General features: G+C 54.1%; 5 protein-coding genes across 5 annotated transcripts; 4 read left to right on the top strand and 1 right to left on the bottom strand.

Annotated features, from left to right (window-relative positions):
- Positions 1 to 349: 349 nt before the first annotated feature.
- J4E86_000175 (uncharacterized protein) lies at positions 350 to 1,906 on the top strand (the record flags this gene model as incomplete). The annotated part of the gene is made up of 3 exons (XM_051440751.1): positions 350 to 758; positions 806 to 1,602; positions 1,652 to 1,906. The coding sequence occupies 3 exons, from the start codon at positions 350 to 352 to the stop codon at positions 1,904 to 1,906; spliced, it is 1,461 nt and encodes a 486-aa protein (XP_051306922.1).
- A 477-nt stretch (positions 1,907 to 2,383) lies between these two features.
- Positions 2,384 to 2,936, top strand: J4E86_000174 (uncharacterized protein; the record flags this gene model as incomplete). The annotated part of the gene is made up of 2 exons (XM_051440750.1): positions 2,384 to 2,638; positions 2,883 to 2,936. The coding sequence occupies 2 exons, from the start codon at positions 2,384 to 2,386 to the stop codon at positions 2,934 to 2,936; spliced, it is 309 nt and encodes a 102-aa protein (XP_051306921.1).
- Positions 2,937 to 3,856: 920 nt separating this feature from the next.
- Positions 3,857 to 5,767, top strand: J4E86_000173 (uncharacterized protein; the record flags this gene model as incomplete). Its single annotated transcript, XM_051440749.1, has 1 exon — positions 3,857 to 5,767. One exon carries the CDS (start codon positions 3,857 to 3,859, stop codon positions 5,765 to 5,767), a length of 1,911 nt encoding a protein of 636 aa, XP_051306920.1.
- A 250-nt stretch (positions 5,768 to 6,017) lies between these two features.
- J4E86_000172 (uncharacterized protein) lies at positions 6,018 to 10,122 on the bottom strand (the record flags this gene model as incomplete). Its single annotated transcript, XM_051440748.1, has 3 exons — positions 6,018 to 7,096; positions 8,549 to 9,965; positions 10,018 to 10,122. The coding sequence occupies 3 exons, from the start codon at positions 10,120 to 10,122 to the stop codon at positions 6,018 to 6,020; spliced, it is 2,601 nt and encodes an 866-aa protein (XP_051306919.1).
- Positions 10,123 to 11,089: 967 nt separating this feature from the next.
- J4E86_000171 (uncharacterized protein) lies at positions 11,090 to 13,320 on the top strand (the record flags this gene model as incomplete). Its single annotated transcript, XM_051440747.1, has 4 exons — positions 11,090 to 11,210; positions 11,263 to 11,617; positions 11,667 to 12,798; positions 12,844 to 13,320. The coding sequence occupies 4 exons, from the start codon at positions 11,090 to 11,092 to the stop codon at positions 13,318 to 13,320; spliced, it is 2,085 nt and encodes a 694-aa protein (XP_051306918.1).
- Between the last annotated feature and the right edge of the window lie 1,021 nt (positions 13,321 to 14,341).

The following is a 14,341-nucleotide window of genomic DNA, read 5'->3' as shown; positions in this document are numbered from 1 at the left end:
TAAAGCGTAAGAGATTGGCATATCCGCAACGCGCCGAGCCACCGAGGGGCAGCATCGTAGTGGCTCTACCCTACAAGTAGTGGGGCACCACGCGACGCAGCATAAAAAATATAGACCAGCCATTGACGCACATCATCTGCGTGTTTCGAGTACGTCGCGGGATTGAGTAGCGCTGGGAGATACACTTTTCGCCTGAGCTAAGTTATAGTCTGGACGTGTGCTCACCACCTTAGTCCTGTATAGACCCTTCACCTCCTCCACCCCTCAAACCCTATCTCCCTTCCTCGCTGGACGCGTAACGACCCAACTCTACAACCCCCCGTCGCACCTTCCCCATAGTCGAAGCATCATGTCCAAGGCCCCGCAGAAGGTGTTGCAGATTGGCAACATCAACCCGCACGTCAAGGCAGCCAAGTATGCCGTCCGCGGTGAACTAGCCGTCAAGTCGGAAGAGTACCGCGCCAAGCTGGCAAAGGGCGAGGGCAAGGACCTTCCCTTTGACACTGTCATTGCGGCCAACATCGGAAACCCCCAGCAACTAGACCAAAAGCCAATCACATTCTTCAGGCAGGTCGCGAGTATACTCGAAAACCCCGGCCTGTTGGAGCACGAGGATGTCCTGCTCAAGAGCCTGGGATACAAGTCGGATGTGCTTGACCGCGCAAGGAAGCTGCTGAAGGAGGTCAAGAGCGTAGGCGCATACAGCCAGAGTCAGGGTGCGCCAGGCATCAGGCAGAGCGTTGCAGAGTACATTGAGCGTGCGTATCTCACTACACTAATACAGACATTAAACTGACGGAAACAGGTCGCGATGGCTACCCAGCAAAGTTCGAGGACATCTACCTCAGCAATGGCGCCTCATCAGGCGTGAACACCCTCCTCCACACCATCTGCGCGAAGCCCGAGACCGGTATCATGGTCCCAATCCCTCAGTACCCTCTCTACACCGCGACCCTTTCCGTCCTCGACGCCCGCTGCGTGCCATACTACCTCAACGAAGACCAAGCATGGGGTACATCACTCGACTCAATTGCGACTGCATACGAGAAGGCTATGAAGGAGGGCACCGATGTCAAGGCTATCTGCGTCATCAACCCCGGTAACCCCACTGGCGCGTCGCTGCCCGCCGAAGACATCAAGGCCGTGCTTAAGTTCGCCGCCGAGAAGGGTCTCGTCGTCGTCGCCGACGAGGTCTACCAGACCAATGTCTTCATCGGCGAGTTCATCTCCTTCAAGAAGGCTCTACGCGACCTGCAGAAGGAGTCACCCGGCCAGTACGACCACCTCGAGCTGGCTTCTCTGCACTCAATTTCCAAGGGCATGGTCGGCGAGTGTGGTCATCGAGGTGGCTACTTTGAGCTTATCGGCTTTGACCCAGAGGTCGCGCAGGAGGTCTACAAGTTCATCTCTATTCAACTGTGTCCGCCAGTGCTGGGCCAGTGTATTGTGGAGATGATGGTCAACCCACCAAAGGAGGGCGAGCCAAGCTACGAGCTCTACAAGGAGGAGTACGACGGTATCTTCAACGGACTGAAGAAGCGCGCGTACGCTTTGTACGAGGCGTTCAAGCAGATGGAGGGCGTCGAGTGCAACGAGCCACAGGTACGTTTTCCATGCCAACTACACATCACATAGCTAACATTAATATCAGGGCTCCATGTACCTCTTCCCCACCATCCACCTCCCAGAAAAGGCCGTACAACAAGCCAAGAAGGAAGGTCGCGCGCCCGACGAGTTCTACTGCTTCCGCATGCTCGACGCCACAGGTGTTTGTGTTGTTGCTGGTACAGGCTTCGGACAGAAGGAAGGCACACTGCATTTCAGGACCACCTTCCTTGCTCCTGGAACCGATTGGACAGGGCGTATTGTCAAATTCCACGAGGGGTTTATGAAGGAGTTCAAGTAGATCTTATAGTCGATAAGAGATTGGATGCGGATAGAAGACTGTAGTATGAAATACGGTATGGACTAAATAGATCTGACGAATAACACTACGACTCTCGTCAGTATTCAATCTCTACCATGCCTTGACCTGTGTAATTGCCGAAGTACGTAGTAATGGTGGGGGCGGGGTAAAGAGGACTGATATATCCGAAGACGATCGCGACATCGCCAACTGCCGTGCATTGTACCTGAATGGACCCTGGTCTTGGCTTATGCCGAATGACATGGGATATATCCATAGCTCCACGCCAGTGCTCATCGTTATGTATATCACGTGCGTTGTTACTCTGCATGTTTCTGGTTTTACCTGTCTACAACCCTAGCTATTCTCCTGAAATCCATCCTCATGTTATTTATCGCAAACTTCATCTCGCATACCTAACATCATCATCGTCATTATCGAAGTCGTCATCACCACCAAATGAGCACCAACACCACAATGTACACTCAAAACCAATCTCCCTCTAACACGCAGCTCTCACCCCTCGAATCCCTCCCCGACGAGCTCCTCGACCTAATCCTTTCCTACCTTCCCTCCAGAACCACCCTCCACACCCTCACCCTCGTCTCGCGGCACCTAAACCGCCTCGCAACCGCCCACCTCTACACGCACATCACGCTCTACGGCGCCGACTTCAAGTACCTGCGTCCGCTCGCTCTCCTCTTCTGGACATCTCCGGCCCATCGCCAGCTAGTCCGTTCTTTTTCCGTGGTTCATGCGTATGGCGGGAATTTGGATCCGTGGCCGAAATGTGAGGGGCTGGATTTGGATGCGGTGATTAGAGGGAATGTGGAGTGCTTTGTTAGGAAGAGTGATTGGGGGGTTTGGGTTGAGGAGGTGAGTGGTGTTTTTGTATGGATTCTGTGTGCGAGGGTTGCTGACTGAGTATATCTATGTTTTAGGTTAGGGATGGGAGTGATTCGACGCGCATTGCCAGTCTGTTGTTGAGAAGCTGTCCGAATCTGAAGAGGATGCAGTTGCCAGGGTTTGAGTTGGTGGACCCGTGTGGCAGGTGAGAGCTGGGACTGCGCACCTGCATAGTCGATGCCATGCGTCGCAAATGCGTCGCTGTGGCGTTCAAGGCTGGGTGATGTACTGTGTACGTCAGCAGAACACGCGCATCTCCTAAGAGAACAGAACGCCATGCCGAATTGAGGCGTTCGAAGAGTTTGGGACTGCAGAGACAGTCAGTATCTCCCGCGGACTATGCACCGAGGCACACCGGGACGCAGCCCTTCATTCCAAGGTGCATGATCCACGCCTCCAGCCTTCAGATATGCAAGACCAGCACGGAACAGTTCTTCGAAACGGTTCAGGCCAAGTTATGGGTGTGGCTGGAGATCAGCAATCACTCACCACTGGATCACACGCGGCATGAGCCCACCCTCTCTGGCTACGCATCCGTAATGGTCGAAGTTGACAACAACAAACTTTCGTCAACAAGAAGGTGCCGCTAAGTTGCGCGTTCCTGCAGCATAAATATGTCAGGGTCGCCGCCTCGCATACGAGCTCATTCGCCCTCGCCGTTTGGGCGAGATGTAAAGAGGGTCTTCTACCGCGGTACCGCATCCTCATCATGCGCGAACACGACAACACATTCGTAATGCAACATACTATCAGAGATGCTTCGTTTATCTAGTGGGTAGTATGGATACGTTGAGCCTGTTGACGGACAAGAGAGGTATATAACATGGTCAGCGCCACGGTGTGAGCTGAGCTGTGTACATATCTGGAAACTACGTGGACTCGCTACCACAATCGCAAGGTGGAAGAGTTATTTTTCTTTGTTGAGAGAATTTTTTACTAAACAGGGTCTCCTTTAACATATCGCTATTCTCACTCTTCAGTCCTTTCCAAGAGCACCGGAGGAACGTTCGCTCTTCTTCGAAGGTGTCTTCATCCGACTCTACAATGGGTACGACACCACCTACACCGGAGCGCAAAGTCGACTTCGTCATTGAGGAACAGGACTTGGGAAGTGTACCACTCACTCAGCCCCAAGTCTTCAACAATACCCTCTCTCGCCGCCTCAGTCGCCCTACGCTTCCTCCTTCGCTCCCCTCTCAGACACCCTCCGCCAAATGGAAGCGATCGGAGGGCTTTTGGCGTTCATTCGTTGCTATATGCATCCCATTACTTCTCTCCGCTCTCGAGGGAAGTGTAACCAACACCGCCCTCCCTACCATCTCGGAGGCCTTGGATCTCGGCACCAAATTCTCTTGGGTTGCGACCGCGTTCCTCCTTGCGAGCACCATCTTCCAGCCCCTATACTCTCAGTTCGGAGACATGTGGGGAAGGAAAACTCCTATGATGACTGCTGTTGCCGTCTTCGCGGTGGGCTCAGCTATTTGCGGTGGCGCTCAGAGCGGCGCAGTGCTTATTGCTGGACGCATTGTTCAGGGCCTAGGAACCGGTGGCATTGACCTTTTTGCAGAGATGATTCTCTGCGATATCGTGCCATTGAGAAAGAGAGGTCCGTACTTGGCGATCAAGCACGTTGCTTTCGCCGCTGGCACCACACTCGGTCCACTCCTCGGGGGAGTCTTCGCTGAACACGGCTGGCGATGGTGCTTTATTATCAACATACCCGTCTGCGCTATCTCCCTGGTCGTCATCTGGCGCTGGCTAAATGTCGGTGGAAGTAACACTACCCCAGAAACAACCCTCCGGCAAGAACTGAAAAAGGTCGATTACGTCGGAAGCGGCATGCTCACTGGTTCCGTTCTGATGCTTCTTGTCTCCCTCAGCACAGGCGGCGCACCAAAGCCCTGGTCTCACTTCTCTGTCGTCATACCCATGGTCTTCGGTATCCTGGGTCTCATCGGCTTCGGTTTCTGGGAACGCTGCTCCTACTGCAAATACCCCATCATGCCACCGCACGTCTTCTCGAACCGCACGACAAACATCGCTTTCGCATTAACAACTATGCACGGCTTCATAACTTACGGTTTCCAATTCTACCTCCCGCCTTTCTTCCAAGCAGTCAAGGGCTCCTCGCCCACACAGTCGGGTCTAGAAGTCATGCCCACGACCCTCGTTATCGTTGTCCTAGCCGCAGTCGGCGGGCCCTTACTCAGCTACTGGGGCAAATACAAACCCATGCACATCATCGGCTTCGCTTTGACGACCCTCGGCCTAGGCCTCTGCACACTACTCAACGCCAAGTCCTCAATTGGCGTCTGGCTCTCCCTCCAGCTCATCACCGCAGCTGGTCTCGGCATAGTCATCAGCACCATGCTCCCCGCCGTACAAGTCAAGCTCCCCGAATCTACAACGGGCGCAAGCGCAGGCTCCTGGGCCTTCCTCCGCGGCACGGGCTCTCTCTTTGGTGTCGCCATCCCCGGTGCCATCTTCAACGTCCGTTTCGCATCTCTCCTTCCTACCATCTCCTCCGCAACTGCTCGCGCCAAACTGGAAAATGGTCAGGCGTATCAACGTGCTACTGCATCTTTCATCGCCACGCAAGCCACGTCATCCACCATCAAAGCCGAGATCATCAATGCGTTTACCCAGAGTCTCAAGTGCGTGTGGATTGTTTTTGCAGTTCTAGCGGGAATCGGGTTTTGTCTTACGTGGGGTGAGAAGGAGTACAAGATGCGGAAGGAACTTAATACTGTGTATGGGCTCAAAGCGAAGAAGACGGGAGGCAGTGCGTGTACGACGCCGGGGGCTGTGGACTCGGGGGTTGCTACACCGGTTAATGTGGATAGTAGTGATGACGAGGTGAACAAGACGAACGGGGAGGATGATGGGTGTGCGGTTGAGATGGATGAGGATGATGTTGAGTTGGGGGAAATTAGGAGGAGAAGCGGTGAGGTGTGATGGGCATGCGGGCAGGGCAGGGCAGATATCCTGCTTGTAATCATAGTGGAATTGAGAAGATCTTTTCATTCAGACTTTGAGCTGCGCGTTCTGGTTGGTACAAGTGGGCGCCAAACATTCTGCTTAAGACTCCACGTAACCGATGCTAAATGCAGCGTACCTAGTGCATATCTACTCTAAACCTCCTACGAACATGTCTCTACCCGAACAACAACCTCCTACCTCCTTATCCGCGACTTCACTCCCTCTATCACGGCCACATCCCGCCGCCCCTTATGCTTCCCATCCTCCGTTTCGCCTCTCCAAACCTCCTCCTCGCCTCCTCAAACACTCTCTGCGCCTCAATCACCTCCATCCTCCTCACGTTAAACTCATGCGTTGCTCTCTGCGCTGCCTGGACACGAGGATCTATCCTCGGCGCTGGATATGTATCGCGCATGTATGATTCAAAGAGAGTGCCGCTGGCCTCATCGTTGCCGGTGATTTTGTCGCTACCGTAACTGTTATCCGCAATGTTTAGGAGATCTGATTTTGGGGGTTCGTAAGTGTTCTGTCGTACCGGACAAGGCGTATCCGGATCTCCTCCAAATTCCCGAGCTAGGCTATTGAACAGGGGCGTGAAAGACGAGAACGGTGGAACGATGCCAGGCGACGTAGCAGTAGGCGTGGGGATCTCAGCAATGACAATCGGAGGGGGTCGGGAGCGGCGCTGCGTCTGGGGTGTGGTGGTCGTCGAAGGAAGTGTTGCCGTTATCGTTGCTTGGGAATCCGGGGGCGTGGGTATATCGTCGAAGTTGATGCAAATTGGCGTGCTAGGCTCGTTGTTGTTGTTGTTGTTGGTAGTGTTGTTGTCTTCGGAGATGACACAGAGTTCTTCTTTCAGTCGTTTCGCTAATCTTTGTGCGTCTTCGTCTTCTTCATCCGCAGTAACGGCATTCATCTCCTGTCTAATCGAGTATTTCCTCTTCCTCGTTTCATCTTCTTTGATTGGAACGGGCCCTTGCATTTCGCGGCCTCGGCTCATTCTTCGTAAACTCTCACATGCCTTTTTGACATCACTGATTTCCAAGATGGCGAAGATCCTTTGGGATTTTCCGCTGTATGAGCCTTCGCGAATGCGCGCTTGGAAGTAGGTGTTTAGGAGGTTGTGCGCTCGGTCTCGTTGGCCGATTGTTAGTGTCGAGAGTTCGTGAATGGCTTGGATAATTGGGGCCGGGAGGCAGTTGATTGGGACGCCGGCGAGGAGTGAGGGTGGAAGGATGGGTTCTTCTGAGGTCGCGGGGTGGATGAACCAGTTTTGTTGGATGGCTTGGATGTGGTTTATGATGTCTATCTGGCATGCTGCACTGTTGGAATTTGATGTGTTGGACATGTTTGTCATTCCCATATTGCTTATCGTGTGTTGTGCTCTTGGTTGATGGAAGATACTGGAATGCGGGTGCAGTTTGTGACACAATGTCACGATCATAAGATGTGCCTCGACGCTGATTCATAGCTAGAAGTGCTACAACAAAGAGTCGGTGGCTACAAAGGTCATGGGTTGAGTCCCGGCTTTGTCCGTGATCGAGTCCGAAAACTCGTGTCTGGTGGCGCTTTGTCCAGTGGCTCTAGAACAGTGTCGCAGACCGCACTTGACGTAACGGAGGCTGTGCGAGAGGCGAACTTCATAGTATAGAAGTCATGAGGCGTGTTTCAGCTTGAGGTCGAAACATTATCAGCGGATGGGCTCGTATCTTGGAGCGCTGGTGCGGTCGGCATAGACAGGAGATAAACATACATCAGAGTAGGAGCCTAAAGTAGAACAGATGACGACCCAGTATAAAGTATACGCATTAGTCGAAGAGACCCAGAAAAATCAAGATAAAATCATTGTCGACCCATTACCTACACTTCATGATGACCACCAAACGTCAACCTCTCCAACGTAGCCTCCCGCCTACCGATTCCCCCTCAGTATATCTCCAATCTGACTAAACGGATTCCTTAAACCCCGCGCACCCCCTCCCCTCCCAGCCGTCGTACCCATCGTCTTCGGTGGATCGTGTTTGTAGCCACAAGAGGGATTCGTGCACCCATTTGGCGAAGTCTGTTGCCACCTGCAAAGGGTCTCCGACTGAAGTAGCTTTGAGTGTTTTTCGTTCCTGCGCGCTCCAGATGCATTGATTATATCCTCTAGCGACTGTTCGATGCGAATGGTAGGAGGCTGGTGTTGGGGTTGATCGTTCTTTGTTATCCTGTCGGCGAGTGAACGGTTTCCTCGAGGACCAGTTGGTGGGGTATGGTAACCAAATGGCGTTTGGCTATCAAAAGAGGTGGGCTGTTCACCCCTTGTTATACGCTCAGCAAGTGTCGGTTTGCGCACTACTGGCGCTGGTGATGTAGCTTGGGCGAACAGGTTCTTGCTGTTGCTGTTGTGAAAGCCAAAAGTCTGGTCTTGCTGCTTAGGTTGCAAGGTAGATCGCCCATCTCCCTTCATCTGCCCACCGAAAGGATTTGAACCACCCGGCAGGTGACTGGAAAAGGGATTCGTTTGGGAAAAGTTGCTGGATCGTGGTGCAGGGACAGGATCGATAACCATTTGGTCAGCCCGTGGAAACTGCTTTGACTGGCCTTTTGATGCCGCTTCTGTGAGGAAGAAAGGATCGTGGCTGTGTTTACATCTCCCACCGAATCTGCAACTACCGCTCAACCAGAATTTGCATGCGGTGTGGGGTACTTTGCAACTCCTGCCTAATGTGCAGGTCCCGTTCTTGTATGCTGGGCAAGCCGCCGTGAAGTTACCGTCGCCGGCTGACATTCCAAATGGATGTGAGGGAGCGCCATTGGTAACACGTGTATTGAAGGGGTTTGACTGGCCCACACCGCGTGTAATTGACGTGGAGAAATCGACCGGACCAAAGCCCGGGTGTTGCTGCGAGCTATCGAATCCTCGAGAGTCCGTCATTTGAACGTCGTCGTCTTTCGGCGTAGGATGTTGTGATACCTGGCCGAATGAACCTGGCTGACCATATGACCCAACGTTCACAGAGCTTCCGAAGGAAGTGCCTAGAGAGCTCTGTGGCTGGTAGAAGCTACTGTTGGCAGTCTGATTACTACTGAAAGAAGAGTTCATTGAAGTGCCGCTCTTTCCTGCAGTAGCTGGAAGCGACAATGTCGAAGTGGCTTCGGGCTTCTTTTGGGCTCCCTGCCTCGCATACAAGTTGGCTAGGTCGGTCTTGAGTCTGTTGATCTCAGTCGTTTGTTGCGAAATCTGGTCCTGGTACGATTTCTCGCGTTGAGCCGTTGCTGCAGCTTTTGCGGCCTTCTTCACACTCTCTTGAGCGCGTTCCTTCGCGGCGGTCATCTCAAGCGACTTGATCTGTTGCTTTAGCTGCTCTCGTTCCGCTTGGGCTCGTTGGACTTCTTCAAGACGTTGCTTCTCTTGCTGACGGGCCCGTTCCTCCTTCTGCAGACGTAGGGCTTCGGCCTTTTGCGCTCGGTATTCTGCCATCTGCTGTGCGTCGGGGCCGATGCTGGTCCTCGCAATCTTGTCCTCGGTTGCTTTCCGCAACGTCTCCATCGTCTCGTCGATCGACCCGGTTGGGAAGATAAAGCTCGCAGGTGGCGGGCTGAGCCAGCCTTCCATTTCTTCAATGTTGGTGACCAAATCGCCGAGGAGGTGGTGCGACCGTGAGTACTTTATCAGGTCGCGGAGGGCTCGGAGCCGGTATATTGGCAGCGATATGTAAGGCATGACGTTGCGCCATTGCTCTCCTTTGGCGAGAGTATAGTGTAGGCCGTTGAGACACTCGCGTACTTCGACGATGGATTGTGCGTTGACCTTGAAGCCATTTCCCATGACTCTGTCGATGACTATCATGTCATTTCGCACAGTCTCGTAGTGCTTCGCAAAGTCCTTCACAAGCGCGCCCTTCTTTTCGTTCTTTTGAGGGATGAGAGTTGTCAGACGAGGGATGACATGACGAGCCGCTGCATTCTGCTTGATGGTTCCTTTCAACGCGGCGTGGCTGAACAACTCGACAAGATCCTCTCGCCAGTCGTTCGCAACGTCGGCAGTATACTGCGAATAGCCGGCGATGTGTAAGCGCGCCTTGTACGCGCTGAAGCACATCTCAGCCATATACTTGGCGTTGTACTCCTTTTCGTTGGGGCGACTCCTCTTCGAACGCGCTGCGATGGGAGTCGCATTGGGTTCAGGCTAGACGTCTGCGTTAGTTCAGAAGGAAGAGATCTGAAGATAAGTGGCTCACCAATTCTGACTGGCTGTTCGCAGTAGCTCGCTTCCTCTTTCCACCAGCCAGAGGAACTGCGTATGTTTGGTAGCCAGGGCCGTTGGCGGCCGAGGAGTGAGCCATTGCGCTTGGTGATTAGGAAGAGCTCGATGGAGTTGCTGTCGTTATCTTGTGGCTAGTAAGCGTGTTTTCAAAACGAAAGTAGGACTTGGACAGCGAATTTGTCAAGTGGATGTCGGATCAAGTTTGTGTAGTCAAGCAGGGGTTGAGTACGGGCTATTGTACACGCCACTAAGCCCGAATCAGGTATCGAGTGGGTATTACGAATAGAGCGTGGTCGTGAAGGGGAAGAACGATAGCTATGGGTCCGTGCGAAGTGAATGTGTGTTGGACAAAGACGTGGCTTGAAAGACCAGCACAAGGGCGACTAGGAGTAGATGGTGAATGAGAGGCGTCACGATGGTTCATATTCGTTCTGGTTTGCGCATACAGTAGCTCTTCAGCTGTGGTGGTAACAGGTGAAGAATAAGAATCTAGTGATTATCGAGGTACAGTCCAGTCTTCAGTGCTGGGGCACAGGGAGAGAATCTAAGAAGGGTACCTGAGCTAGAAAACATACTCGATGTAGGGACGTAGAGAACTTGACTTTGAAATGGGAGACGCATGAGGGAAACAAGATAGGACGACTGTTTTGATAGCAAACCGCAAAGGGGATAGCTTGCTCAGGCTTCCCCATGGGCCACAGACCAGACCTATGAATGCTGTATGGCATGGTGGCTGTAACGATGCTGTCGCGACTACTCCACACTGGTTGATGTCCAGGGTCGTTCCTTCCTGGGATTTCTCATGCCGAATGTTTGTTTCACTTAGGCCTGGCGTTCTTGAAGGCCATATGTGAACTATGTGAAGAAGGAAAAAGGAAATACGAACAAGGTTCAGGTGTTGCTGGCTCGGCGATGGCCGCCCTAGCGCAAATGTTGGGCAGGCACGGGATGCGGAGAGCAGATCGCGACGGGGAAGAGCGACCGAGGCAGGGTCGTCCCTCACCCGTCGATGTTTGGCCTCTCCAACATTGGAAGGCATCGCGACCATGCGCAATCCCGTGGCGTGTGTGTCCTGCAGGTCCGCGAAACAGAAGTGCATCCACGAAGACCGGCCGCCGTGCGACAGGTGCAAGCAGTGTGGGCGCGCCGATCGGTGCGAGTTCCCAGGTGCGTCGAAGCTCCTGCCGTCCCCTATAGTGCGCGTGTTGACAGACAATAGCGCCAGGAACCAGCGCGATACACCGCAAGCCCAAGCGACCACGGCCCTCTGAAGATGCAGGAGACACGCCGACACCAGCCAACTCGAGTACGACGGTTGTAGCGCCCCATCAGGGCCGCCATGACGCACATCTGCCGACCGGCACCCAGCCGGCACAGCACGCGTCGCCGAATGCGGCATCCGCGCTGCTCGACGGCCTCGATCCCTTTGAGCTGCTGACGGACGAGGTCAAGAACAGCTACCTCAGATGCAGCTACAAATGGAGTTTCCACCACACGCCGACGCTGCTGCGCCGGATCCGCGACCGCACCCTCGAGCCATGGATGGCCTGGGCGATCCTGGCACTGGCCATCAGGTATGCGCGCACCCAGAATGCAGGCAGTCACATATCTAACATGACGTAGATTCGTCAAGGAGCCGCCCTCGCCCTTCCGCTCGCAGACTGAGGCCAGCAATGCCTATGCCGCCCACGCCCGCCAGATCCTGCAGCAGGACCTCGAGACGCCCTCGATAAGCCGCGTCCAAGCCCTGTTGATGCTGACGGGCCACGACTGGGGCGCCGGCAATGGAAGGCGGGCGTGGATATATCTGGGCATGGCCATACGGCTCGTCGAAGTCATGGACCTGACGCGCGAGACCGGCATACCGCGAAACCGCGTGCCGACGCGCGAGGAGTTCATCGAGGCTGAAGTGCGCCGCCGGACTGCCTGGACCTGCTTCCTCATGGACTCGCTGCTCAGTGGCGGCAAGGGGCGCAAGCGATCGTTGACGGCCGCCGACATGAAGATTCAGCTGCCCTGCGAGCGCGAGGACTTTGTCTTCGGGGAGCCTGTATGCACACCGCAGCTAGACAACACACAGCGCATGCCGCCAGTAGCCCTGCCAGTAGGAGAGATTGGCATCATCGGATACAGTATGCGCGCTGCCAACATCTGGGGCAAGGTCGCGCGCTGGGCGTGCTCTGAAGACCTCAAGAGCGAACTGCCATGGGCCTCCTCGTCGCAGTTCCAGCAGCTCATATACGAACTCGAAGGCTGGAAGGCCTCGCTCCCACAGCGCCTGCAGTACGACCTCTTCACCCTCCACAGCCACAATGCCGTCGAGCAAGGCCAAGCGTATTGCTATATGCACTGCATACACTTCATGAGCTACATGTTCCTGCATCGCGCCTACCTGCCCGTTCTGGGACCGCAACAGAACGGGGCGAACCCTGAAGAGACGCCCAACTCCTACGACGAACACCGTGACATGTGGAAGAAGTGGGAGAAGACTTCACGCAAGGAGCTGTTCAAAGACTCCGTCATGGTCCTAGACATGCTCGAGGAGATGCGCACTTTCGGCGTCTACTTCCTGCGAGGCCTAGTGCCGTGGATCGGCTTCACCATCTACACTGCAGTCGGCGCAATGTTGTACAGTTTCAACTTCCCGAGTGGTGATGATGACCCTCGCTGGCGGGAGAAGGCGCGTAAGAGCGTCATCCAGGGCTGCAACTTCCTGAAGGAGATGAAGACGCAATGGCCCATGGCAGAGACCTGGGTGAGTAACTCAAGAGATCTAGAAAACACACGCTGACAGCCCCAGTATGATACCATCAGGCGCATGCAGGCATACTACCGCTCAATACTTGGCCAGGACGGCCCGGCATCACCCGAAGAACGACGAGCCTTGCGACATGCTATGATCGACTACGGCGCGTTGCAGCCCTCGCCTGTACAAAAGCCAGCTGATGCTCGAGACATCGCTTCCAGCAGGTCCCCTTCACAACAGCACAACGACCAGCGCAAACCCATGATCGCCAACCTCACCAACCCACCCGTTAGAAGCCCTTTGCCCGCTACAAGCCCCATGCCTGCCGCAGCGCCCACACCCAACAGCTACTCATCAAACTTCTCGTGGAACACGCCTCCAGCGGTGCCCCCGTTGGAAGCCGACGAGACCTTCAACCTTGACTCGTTCGAATCATTCGCCTTGACGAATGAAGAGTTAGAGGCTATGATGATCAATGCGACACAGGAATTCTGGGCTAGCTTCCCGGGCGAAGTGGGTGTGGGATATTAGGGAAACGTGGTTCGGATTGCTACGATCTGGCGTTAATGGAAGGGACAAAACGGGCGGTCTCGTATGTTACATGTAATAATAGTAATTTATTTTCCAAGCAAGCGTCGTCGGCAGCTTCGTCTAATGTATACTTGAGATGTGCATTCCCGCTACGCCCCATGATGCAATTTGACTCTCACCTTCCATCACCTCGCAACTGCGAAGATCGCCACTTCACATTCAAGCCCACCCAAAAGCTTAGAACAAAAGCTAACCACCTATCGCAGATGCCCACAAGGCGGGTACCTGAACACTCCCTCGTTTCATCACACAGATGCCGTAGGTGCAGGGCGAAGCCGGATAAGTCGGCACACAGGCGGCTTGTTTTGTAGAATGATGGGCACACACCGAACTGGGGTGGAGCGCGATCCACAAGCTTAAGTTGACTACCTCTGGCAACTTCCTGACGCGTTCTCTTGCACTTTATCTCCTCTGTCGATTTCCAACGATGTTATCTTACGCCCTGAATTGGATGTCGTTGCGGCAACCGGTGTCTTTCGGTCCTTCTCTGGTAAGGAAGAGGAGCTTGCCCATTTGGACTAGCGCGATTTGAATGAAAGAGAAGGGACAAGGGATTTCGACTTTCGATGCGTCACGCTTCCGACGCAATGCATTGGAGATCGCACGCATTCACATTCTCTTTGAGGGCCCTCGATCTTAAGAAAAGAAGGCACCAATCTGTCTGCAACTATTGGCTAGCTGTGGATGATGGCGACTGTAGCGGAACTAATCTGGTCTCCGAAACCACCCGTGGTGTCCTGATCACCACGCAGGCATTGGCAGGATCCCACACCAGCGGCGATATGATTTACATCGCCGCGCAACGCTGGGTACCGCTGCGTTATCTGATGTACACATCCCAAGAGACCGGACTTGTGTAGCCTGATGGCAAACACAGCCCCTCAGCATCATCTATGCAGATAGTGAGTCCATCATGGAGGTACTTCCTCATAGCGGTTGGCGGGCCAAGAGTTCGCCTCTG

Source organism: Alternaria arbusti (genome assembly GCF_024043155.1).
Source record: "Alternaria arbusti strain BMP 1465 chromosome Unknown scaffold_1, whole genome shotgun sequence".
Taxonomy (NCBI): Eukaryota; Fungi; Ascomycota; class Dothideomycetes; order Pleosporales; family Pleosporaceae; genus Alternaria; species Alternaria arbusti.
Note: the sequence above shows the minus strand (reverse complement) of the source record. Positions and strands in the feature narration are given on the sequence as shown.